The 11,400-nt window shown below is 38.8% G+C and overlaps 1 protein-coding gene across 1 annotated transcript in view; it reads right to left on the bottom strand.

The window, feature by feature from the left end:
• Nucleotides 1-362: 362 nt before the first annotated feature.
• prr14 (proline rich 14) overlaps nt 363-11,400 on the bottom strand; it is a 15,568-nt gene continuing 4,530 nt past the window's right edge. Inside the window, exons 6-11 of the mRNA XM_044099791.1 lie at nt 10,184-10,224; nt 7,355-9,796; nt 6,461-6,602; nt 5,090-5,199; nt 4,533-4,601; nt 363-899 (exon numbers count right to left, since the gene is read on the bottom strand). Coding sequence (XP_043955726.1) covers nt 566-899; nt 4,533-4,601; nt 5,090-5,199; nt 6,461-6,602; nt 7,355-9,796; nt 10,184-10,224 — 3,138 coding nt within the window. The 3' untranslated portion in view covers nt 363-565. The remainder of the gene's footprint in view (nt 900-4,532; nt 4,602-5,089; nt 5,200-6,460; nt 6,603-7,354; nt 9,797-10,183; nt 10,225-11,400) is intronic.

The raw sequence follows: 11,400 nt of genomic DNA, 5'->3' as shown, positions 1-11,400 counted from the left end.
CACTGTTCCATGCATTTCAGTGGAAAAAACAAGACAAGGCCATACCTGGAAAATTTCAAACCCAAATAATTAATCGGTTTCCGCCCTGAGCTGAGTAAAGCGTAGTCCAAGTTACTGGAAACTTATTTGATTGTACATTAAAAAAAAAAAAAACATATTTACAAACAAAGTTTATTGTAAATACAAATCTCTTGCAGGCATCTTTAAAAGTTTTATATATATATATAGCCTTTACTAGAAAAACAGATAGCTGCCTTTATAACTCAATGATGCTGCAAGGAGATGAAAAGCTCAATTCAGAACAATAATACAAATCAGAGAACAGAACTATCAAAAAACGAGTGATAATACTGTACAAAATATCAAGGAGAATTTGTTTTATTAATTTTAAGCGCAGACTGACGGTGGAATAAATAAAACAACCTGTACAAATGTGTATAAATTACGTCTCCAAGTCGACGTCTCTGTTCTATGATGCACAGTTCTTCAGCTTGCAGGCTACAAATGCCACAGCTTTATTTAACTGGAGTTTTTCTACAACATTTAAACACGGACCGGCGCGACATTACGTCATGATCGCACTTACAGGAGCAGCATTGTCTGTTTCTCTTTCATCGCTCTGATCGTGGATCAGCCACAAATTCAACTCGTCCAGCTTGGAGCACAGCAGGGAGTCCACATCCTGGACGCCGAGGGACGGCTCGTCTTTGGGGAAGCCGCCTCGTCTCGGCCTGGACGAGGACGGACCCGTCTTTCCAACACCGACCAGAGGTTTCTTTGGCTTTCTGGCCTCGCCCACTTCCAGGAACTCCAGAAACCGTTTGACACGCCTCGGGCCAAACCAGGACTCGGACCCATTCTTGCGGTTCAGCGGCACCTCAAAAATGGTTTCCAGGCGGCTGAAAGACAAATCAGTTGATGGGATTAGGGCTGAAAATAACTATTACTTCAGTAATTGATTATTCGGATGATTAATCAATTATTCTGATGATTAAAAAACTTGCTTGACAATCAATTAGTCAAACTATCGTAATTTCCGGACTATAAGCCGCGACGTTTGTCTCATGCTTTCGACCCAGCGGTTTATACAACGATGCGGCTTATTTATGAATTTTTTCTAACGGCCAGTAGGGGCGCTGGAGCAGAAAATGTAAACGTGAGACAGCTGGAATATATCTGTAGAGGAAGACTAATGTAACATCGTGCTTTGTGCATGAATAAAATTAGCTTGAACAGACCCTCGTCATGGAGAATGCAAGAAGAAATGCATATGGTGCAGCTTTCAAGTTAAAAGCAATCGAGCTGGTCGATAAAGAAGGAAACAGACACTGAGGAAGAAGACTTCCATGGTTTCAGTGCACAGCAGGAAGAGGATGACGGCTCTCCGTGACTTTTAACCGTATGTTATTTAAACCAGCCCTGTTAGTGTTGTTTTGCTATATTGCTGCTGTTCAGAAAGAAAAGCTACATTAAAACTTTAAAAACACTTTCTGTGTACCGTCTTTCTTTGTAAATATCTCATGTTTCAATGTAGGCACATGCGGCTTATACAAATGTGTTTCCTTTAAAAATGTAGGGGGTGCAGCTTATAATCAGGTGTGCTCTATAGTCCGGAAATTACGTAATTTGATCGATTAGTCTGACAGTTAACTGGATGAAGAAGTTGGCACATTTTGCAGATTTTCCGTTTAACCGTTTAAGCATATCTTATACAAAATTAAAAATACAACCAAAAGAAGCAATTGAACAAATAAATTTATTTAATCTGTTGATTTTTGATTAACTGATTATAAATATCTAGAGCTGTCCAGGAGGGTTTTCAAAAACAATTAGAACCAGGCGAAGCTAAAACTGCCATTTCATCACTTCTTTGTAAAATATACTAACAGATACAAAATGATTTATTTTCTGTCCAAATGCAAAATGAATTGATTTTTCTTACAGTTTGGGCTGTTACTGCTCTCCATATGTTGTTCCAACAGTAAATGGACGTTTTTAACGAGTCTGTATTCTCCAGTTAATTGATTAATTGATTACTAAATTAGCTGACGATTATTTCAATCATCAACTATTCATGATTAATCGTTTCAGCCATGAATGGGATGTAGACAAATGCAGCTGATTCTAACACATGATTTACTCTGGTGCCACCTACTGGTTAGAAATCTTACTGCTTTTATTGGCAAAAATCAGTTCAGCGAGTCCTGAACCTTTTCATCTCCTGTTGAATAGATAACAGGAAGTAGTAAGTTTTTGTAAAGAGCTGATTATTTTAATTATGTCCTGATACATAAAACTACTTTGTATGAATAAATATGAATTATGTTGTGAGATTAATCATCATCAAAAACCAGTTTGATAATGGCTTGTGGTCATAGTCCAGCACTTAAACACTACTAAGTGTAATGCACCACAATGGGCCAGTTTTTAATTTATTTAGTGCAAAATAAAGCCTTTAATAATATCTAAATCCTGCACCAGTTAGCATATTGATAAGGTTGTTGCTTCACCTTTGCACCTCCAGCTTATTTCTATCAGTTTAAAAGTCTTTGATCAAACAAAAACAGAAGCAGATTTTAGTCACATTTTAAAGTTTTAGATGTCAGAAAACAGAAAACAACCAGATTTATCTGTTCAAACAACTAAACATGACGGGAAAGTCCAACCATCATGCTGCTCAGGAAGGAAACGGGTTCTGTGTGGCAGAGTTGATTTTACAAAGATCAATACATAAATTTGAAGTTTTAGGGCTGAAACAATTAATCAGATTAATTGTTATTAATCGATTATTTCAATAATTGTCAACTAATTTAATAATCAGTTAATTGTGAACTCAAAAAACGGCCAATTGCTGAATAAAAACCAATACATACACACCTTGCATTTAAGAAATAAATACTTCTATGAAGAACCTTCTGCTGTCCATTTATTGATAAGATCCATAAATAATCAACAAATCAGTTCTATTGTTGATGAAGCAGAAAGGGCTTTTCAAATTTAGAAATATATTTCAGCTGCAGATGAACCTTTTACTACAAAATATCAAGCAAAAGTTGTTTCATTTTACATAACAGAATATTATCTTAATTAAAAAAGAAATTAAATTTTTATTTGCATCTTTTGATGCATTTTTAAAAGGCTTAAATGAAAAATTTGCTGAATATTCTAAAAAAATGTTTTTATCCAATTAATGTCAGAATCAATAAATTAATCAATTACTAAAATAATTTATTTTAGTGGCATTTAGGAAATAGAAATAAGTTTGACAATTATAACTGACATAAAAACAGGAGAAGTTTGGTCTGATTTAACTTCAGAGAAAATAAAAATGGTTTCCACTGTACATGATTCAGGTCAAACATGCGACACTAATTAAGAAAAAAGGCAATCAAAACCAATCACCCTGTAAATCCAACAGCTGCAAGAGTCGCTCCTGGCTGCAATAACTGCCTTCATGAGTTTGAGATAACTGGAGATGAATTACATCACCATGAAAGAATCAGTCACTACAGTCCTCCTGGTGTTAAAAATAGGTTATTATGCAAGTAATTATACAACAGAAACAGACTGCTGTGCTGTTATGTCTGTGGTGATCGTTAGACGCAGATCAGACTGAAACTTATCATCAGCAGCTGCTCTTCTTTAAGCTGCTATCATCAGCAGGAGCTGCCTTCAGCACTTCTGCTTCTTGGTTGCTTTATTTTATTTATTAGAGAATACACACACACACACACACACATGACAACAGGCTGCCAGCAGTCTGCTCAGAAAGGCAACATGCTCCAAGAGCAGATCAGGAGTTATTTAAACTGATGACTCTGGCGTGGTTCTGGCTCGTCGCTGCCACAGAGAGCTATAAATACTGCGGTTTTTCCGCTCCAAACAAGACATGGACGGGTCTTTGAAGACGCACATTAAAAGGTGACCAGTTATTCATCCGTGAACAGGTTAGGATACGTCTACAAAAAACATGTTCATTTCATTTTTGCACCAAGTCCTTCTTAGATCATTAAAATTGAGTCTGTTCAGTTCACAATGGGTTGTTGTAACATCTTATTTAAATCCAAATAAGCTGCTGCTGCTGGCCACGCCCCTTAAATCAACATTAACACTCGCAGGTAAAAATGGCTGCAAACAGATGTGCAGTTGTACAACTGTACATCTTTGAAAAGCAGAAGTGGAGCCTCCTGCATATCCAACAACAATACAGCACATGAAGCGGTAAAATCAGCTGACCAAACATGCTGGAACTCCCCTTGGGTTGCCAGGTAATGGGGCTAAGTGAGGCGGTGTTGCTAGGTGACTTCAAATGTGACTCACAAAACTCACAAAACGGCTCACAAAAAAAATCTGCTTATTGCCAAAAAAACATCTGGGTGTTTTTTTTAAGTGCTTTAGTTGCTTTTTAAGAGTCAAATGGAAGTTAAAAAAAATGCAAAATGGGAATTTTGCAAAACAGGTCCCCTTAACAACGTTTAACTTGCTTAATATTTTCTATATAAAAACACAAAACAAACATGATTTGTGTTTACCTTTCTGGGGGTTTGCTGAAATTCTTATTGGTGTAAATTTCTTCCAAACTAAAGTCTTTCTTCTTCACCCTGATGGGACACAGAAAGAGATCAATCAATCAATCAATCAATATAAATCATGATTTTTTTAAACCCAAAGCTTCACTGTTCAACTTTGTTCACATAATGTGGCATTAAGGTTCTTTATTCTGCTAAACTGTCAGAATATGAAAGAATTGAGGGATTATTTTTGGACATAAATGCTAAAGTCAAATTAACAGCATGAAGTGGCAGTCTGGTTCTGAACTAAAAACAAAATGGCACCAATAAATGATCTGTTGGCAAACTATAAAATGGCTGCTAGGAACAGATATCTAATCAGAAACCTGACCCACATGTACAGTAATAAAAACTGCTGCTCAAAGAGAGTAAAATGGTTAGAAATAAATGAAAACTTTGTTGGAATTGACTCAAAAAATGTTAAACTTATTTTAGAAAATTCTGCAGAACAAAGTACAATAATGTGTGTGAATCAGCTTATTTATTTGAAATGCGGGTCCTTCAGCGTTTCTACGTACCGGACTGGTTTGGGCAGACCCATGGGCGTCAGGTTGGTCTGAGGTTTCGGCAACGTTTTCCGAATCCGGATGGACGAAACCTTTTTTTGTTCTTCATGTTTCTTGACCACCTTTAACAAAAACATCCCATTTATACGACCTGCAGAAACGTTAAACATTGCTTCCTTGCACTGATTAACGAGCTCTTTTAGTAGTAAGACAGTAGTAGACAGTATAGCAGTTAGTTTTATACTTTTCCTCTAGTGGCTCCCAGAAGTGCCAGGATTTAGAGATAATTTAACAGAAAAACAATCCATCCACTGTGACCCAGTTAAACACTCTTAAACAAATGTTTCACACCTTCCTTCTACTCTAGAGGATTTTATGACCCTGAAATAAAATCCAGCTGTCTAAATAGGATCTTGGAAACATTTAAGTCCTGTACATAAAGCCAGTTTACAGACAAGTTGCAAAGGATCAAATGTTTTCCTTGTATTTCTTTCTTGACATATTAAACCAAAATTTTAACTTTTGGCCACAATTCCATAATAAAATGTTTAAAAGATAATATTTAAGTAAAAAAACACTATATGCACATTAAAATATGGATCAAGTTCTGAGTTCATTCTTAGACTTTTTGAAAAGGGGAAAAATTATGAATAGATTTAAATTAAAGTCACTTTTCACCTAAAACCTTCAGCCAACAGCCAGAAAATTTAAAATAAGGAGAGAAAAAGATTATATTAAGGAATTTTAATCAGTTATTAAATTATTATATATATATTTTTTTCCATTTTTAATTTTTTTTATTTGTTTTTTTATTTCAGCACCGGTGTGAACACTTCTGAGAGCCTGAAACGATTCATCAGATGAATCGTGATTAATCAATTATTGAAATAATCGTCAACTAATTTAGTAACAGATTGTTAACTGAAGCACAAAAAAAGCCATTTGCTGAAAAAACATAACATAAAAAACATACTTATAAAAGTAATAAAGCCAAAACTGTGCAATAAATATATAATTTTCCATTTAAGATAAAAAACAACTTTGTTTCCTCCCATTAGGAAATCAACAGATCAGTTCTACACTGTATTGATGTTAGTCGAGCAGAAAGTGCAGATTTCACATTTGAAATACTCCTTTTAAATTATCAAGCACAGACTGAACAAATTCTATGTTGAAGAAATGAATTTAATTTATTTCAATATTTTAACATTATCCAAATATCCTCCAAAACAATCTGCAGAATGTACCACGTTTTTTAAATCCAATTAATCGTCTGAATAATCAATAGATTAGTCAATAACTAAAATAATTGATAGTTGCAGCCTCACTTGTCAGTATTCATGTAGAAACAAAACAACAACAACCAAATAGAACCATACATACTCTAATTTCAGAGTCAGACAGAGCTTTTTCCTCTCTCAGCCCAGCGTCTTCGAACTCCTGACTGGAGGAGCTGGTGTCTTCGCCGTCATCCTCCTCTTCGCTCTGCCGCCTTCTCGCCGCCTCGTACGGCGCCGGATTCTCACTTTAAAGAGTCCGGAGTCGATATCAGAACAGCAAATCAGAGGACCGGGTCGCTGCACTTCAAAAACAACTTCTTATTCCAAGTATTTTTGTCTAGTTTCCAGTGTAAATACCTTAGTACACCTGGAATAAGACAAATCTAACTTATAAGCAACTTTTCACCCAGATTTAGAAGCTTGTTTAGAAATTGTCTATTTTGAGCGGTTTTGTACTTTCACTTGGGTTTTTGAAAAAATGACTCTTAGAGTGCTTAAAAAAATCCACCCATCTGTTTTTGGGCAAAAGGTTTATGTTTTGTTGCGTTACCTAGCAACCCAAGCAGAGGTTCACCTGGTGTTACTGATTATTTCAATTTAAAGTGACAAGAGGCCGTAGATCTGAAAGGAGCTCAGAACAGGCAGAACTGAGCAGACTGAAATCTCATCATCCAAGAATGATTCTGGACAAAAAGAAAATTATAAACATGTTTGTATAGCCCACTGAGCTGCCATAACCTGTTCAGGGAAGCGTAATAAGTAATACTTTAATATTAGTTTCACTTCTAACATGGGAAAAATGTGTTGCTTTAAGAGAATCTGTCAAAGGAACAAGCACTTTTTCATCAGTAGTTGCGAATTAATGACTCAAACGTCTTGCTGAAAATTTACTTTTGTGTCATTTCAAGTGTAATAAGATATTTGACTAGAAGCCAGAGTGAAAATATTTGGAAAGCGTTTGTATTTTTGCAGTGTGGAGACAAGAAAACTTCCTCACCTGGGATCCAAGGACGCAGCAGAACTAGATCCTAAAGTGAAACCTGGGGAGTGCCAAGCGGGGGAGCAGGAAGAGGAAGGGGGCGGCGAGGGAACTCGACTGGAAGTGCCGGCATTGGCAGAAGTTGCCCTGCAGTCTGATTTCTTGGACAGGAAAGCGAGAGGGCTTGAAAGGAAACAGGAGGCGAGAGCAGTGAGGGAGCTGCAGGGGGAATGTAGGTGAGCAGGTGAAAGGTTGTGGGTCATGGGGTCATAGGAAGCAGATCTTCTGGACGGATACACCTCCTTCCGAAGACAGAGAGGGGCGATCTCCCTCTCCCTCTCCACCTCCACGCTGCACACCGTGTGCCGGCGCGCCCGCCGCAGCGACCTCTGTGCGTGGGAGGTCAAGCTGCCATGATGATGGTGCGTAGCATGCGTCCGGTGTTGCGGCGAATGCGGCGGGGAAACCCAGGGCGAGTCGTCGTGATGGAGGATGAGAACGTCTGGGCATGAGTAGCTGCGCGACAGTCGCCTGGAGACGTTGGTTTCTGAAGAGCGCATGCGCGTTGCGGCCAGGTCCGCGTCCTCCACCGTGACGGACCGGGTTCCCTCCTCGGTTTTACACATCCTGCTCTGCAGAACCTGGCATCTCCTCTTTTGGGGATCTTTCCTCCTTCGCCTAGCGTTAACGAGATTGATGCTCAGCCTCGGATTACAGTTACTGATTTCAGAGGCTTTGAGAAAAGTTTCGCCCGTCACGGTGGCAGCTGTATGTTCCTCGTTTAAGAATCCAGGATGGACCAGAGGAAGTTGGTGATCACTTCCAAAAATAACTGTGTCAACGGATATTTTACGTCTGTCATTTTTTGAGTGCCTCTCTTTGGTTTTCTGTTGCTCTTCAGCCAAGACCGAGAACTTAACGGAGCTCCTCTGGCTGTTCCTGAGTCTCTTGGACGACTGGTTCGCTCCTCCGGTTGGTGCGTCTTCGCTTTTAAAATCCGTACTCAACGGTTTCAGCCCGTCATGCGACGAGGCCGACACCGAACTGCTCTCCACTTCTAAACTCGTGTAATTTGGCAGTTTGCGTTTTAATTGCTTCTTATTTGCGTTCCCACACTTGGTTGCGTGTGGCGTCTCCTTTTCATTGGGACGGACAAGAACTACAGACAACCGCTTTTTCACCGGTTGTTCTGCAGTCGGGTTAGGCACGGTAGTTTCCACATCCATAAGATTATCATCGCTGGATATCACAGGGATCCGTTTGCAGGAACTACTGGGCTTGGCTTTTTTGCACTTTGAATTGTTCTGCGACTCACTACTCCTTTTCTCCAGGCAATCCTTCCTGTCCTGTTCACCTTTTGCTTTCGCTCTTGTCGACGTCACCTGCCTTTTATTATCCGGTTTCATCGTCTCATCTGCGTCTCTCTTTCTCTGCGTTCTTGGACCCTTTACCACGTCGCCTCCTGAAGCCATGTTCGTCTTTTTTCTCTTCACGTCTTGGGAAACACAGTTCGGCTTCAGCCCCCTCTTTGCTCTTGCAAACTTTGACACCGAACACATCTCGGGGATTTGTTGGCACTCCATCTGTTCTGCATCAGAAGAAGGCTTCAGTGGACTTTTGTTTGTGGCGAGGACGTCGAGCTGAAGTTGATTTCTGTCTTTAATTTCAACCGACTCGTATCCATTTCCTGTGTCTCGTCTTGAGAGTGGTTGTACGCTGGACAGCTTGCCTTTCTGGCCCTCCACAGCGGTGTAAACGTTTAGGTCTGACTCATGCGAGGCACTTTTACGTAACAGGAAACAGGAGCCAGACGGTTCGCCGGCTTCTTCGGAAGCAGCACAAACCAAAGGCACGACGTCAGGTAAGTTTTCATCTCCCCCACTTATTGCACATTCAAAACCGCATGTAGTCCTGCATACCGATTCATTGAACTGCAGTTTTTTAGAGTTTTTGGGTGCAGGGTTTATCTCACTTTTAGTTTCCACAGAGGGAACAAGACTTTGTGCTTCTGCTTGATACTCATCGCCTTTCTCCGATGCGTCAACGTCAGTCGCGTCATCCGCCTCGAACACGTCGTCCGCGGTCAGAGGACTGGTGGCTCTGAAGAGCTTAACAGGAGTCATGACGATCTCACTGAAGCTAGCCATCTTTGATTTTAGGGACTGAAAGAACGGGCCGATCACCCAACCCTTCGAGACCGAGGCGTCTTCACCAAGGTCGCCGCCAGCGAAATCCTGGCACGCGTCCATTTCAGGTAACTCCTGGCACGTGTCCATTTCAGGTAACTCCTGGCACGCGTCCATTTCAGGTAACTCCTGGCACGTGTCCATTTCAGGTAACTCCTGGCACGTGTCCATTTCAGATTTGGTGTCATCAGGGTTTTGCATCGTTTGCTCTACGAATGGTTTTTCCAAAGGAGAGACAATGGTCTCACTCTCTGTGCTTTTTGAGTTTTTCCACCTAGAAAATGACATAGAAGAAAAAGTCTGGCTGAAAAAAATTGATTATTGAAATAATCACCAACTAATTCAGTAAAAATAATTAATTGCAGTATACTAATTAAATTATGCCAGAAAAACTTAATTCGGTAATTAAGCTACAAAAAGTTCAAGTAGTTAAGTGGAGACTCTGCAGAATGTGCTGTTTTTTATACAATTACTTGGTTAATTATCAGATTAAATTAATTGTTAGCTGCAGCTCTAGAAAAAAGATGAGTCTTGCTTTGAAAACAACTTATTTTCATTTAGTAAACTTGTAAATATTTTCCCCAGCTTTAGAAAAAACAAACATTTATCAAGAGGAAAAGCACAGACATGTATGCTGAAGTAAGCTGTAATTCACACTTACTCATTTTGGTGCTCTGCTGTAAATCTGATAGAAAACCCAACCTGCAAATCAATACACATTTACACAACAGTTAGTCGATTTAGTTCCAACAAAAACACATTTGACCTGCCAGGGATTCGCTTACATGTGAATGAATGTTCCTACAACCTGGTTGATTTCTAAAAGTGAATATTAGTGCAGAAGCTTCAAATTATTAATGAACGTTCCCATACACAAACACAAGTTAAACCCCATTTTAAGTGGATAAAGCGGGCTGACGTTTATTTCCTAGATCAACAGTTTCCAGCTGATCCCAGGCTTGTTTGGATCAGACGGCGCAAAACTTGACACGACAAAAATTAAGATCTGTGATTAACATACTTAAGTCCAACTTACTTATTTGCTAATTAATTTGAAACATTTTATGGCCTCTTTTTTAAATACATAAAGTTCAGACTTTTAGGATGAGTGTAATTACTCGGTGTAAAACACACACAGTTTCTCTGAGAAATGCAAGAAACCTTCGTTTTGGTTTAGAATAATTAGAATAAAACCTAAATTTATAAAAACAAAGTGCTACGAAATCAGCTTACTTTAAAGAAAAAGAATGCAAAACTGGGAGTCAGAAAAGCCATGTTTAAATTAGGGGTTGCACCAACTACTCGATTCTTTACTCTGCAATCAATACGGTTGTTCTGAGACCATTTTCAAGTAATCTAATGGTAAAAATGGCAAAATAATGCAAGAACACATTTTCACTGGTAAACTTTAAATTCTAATGAACTGGAAGACATTGTTAATGTCCAAAATAAACAAAAAACAACAAATAAAATGAATTATTATTATTATCTCTATGTTGGTAAAATGTTCCTTAAAAGATGGCTGGTTGAGATAAATGCAACAAACTGAAGAATTTTGTTATCCAGTTTTAGAGAAAAACAGAGAAAAGAGAAAAACAATATATTATATAAACAAATGTTGCCTTAGGGAATATCTACAACAAGTTAAAAGTTTTGCACCAAATTTTTTGCTTCAAAACCCACCGGGTAATTTCCTAAATGAGGAAATGAGGTCAACGAATGTGCAATTCATTGTTTAATATCATGAGTCTGTTAGTAGGTCAGATAAGACACTAGATTGGTTGTTTATGTCGGATGCCGCAGACCGTGAAGGAGGATTAAATCACTTCATTAACCCTCACACCTCCTAATCTGTGCACCTCAACAACACAGCTGTTA

Source organism: Gambusia affinis, linkage group LG19, assembly GCF_019740435.1.
Source record: "Gambusia affinis linkage group LG19, SWU_Gaff_1.0, whole genome shotgun sequence".
Lineage (NCBI taxonomy): Eukaryota > Metazoa > Chordata > Actinopteri > Cyprinodontiformes > Poeciliidae > Gambusia > Gambusia affinis.
This window is presented reverse-complemented; position numbering and strand designations above follow the sequence as displayed.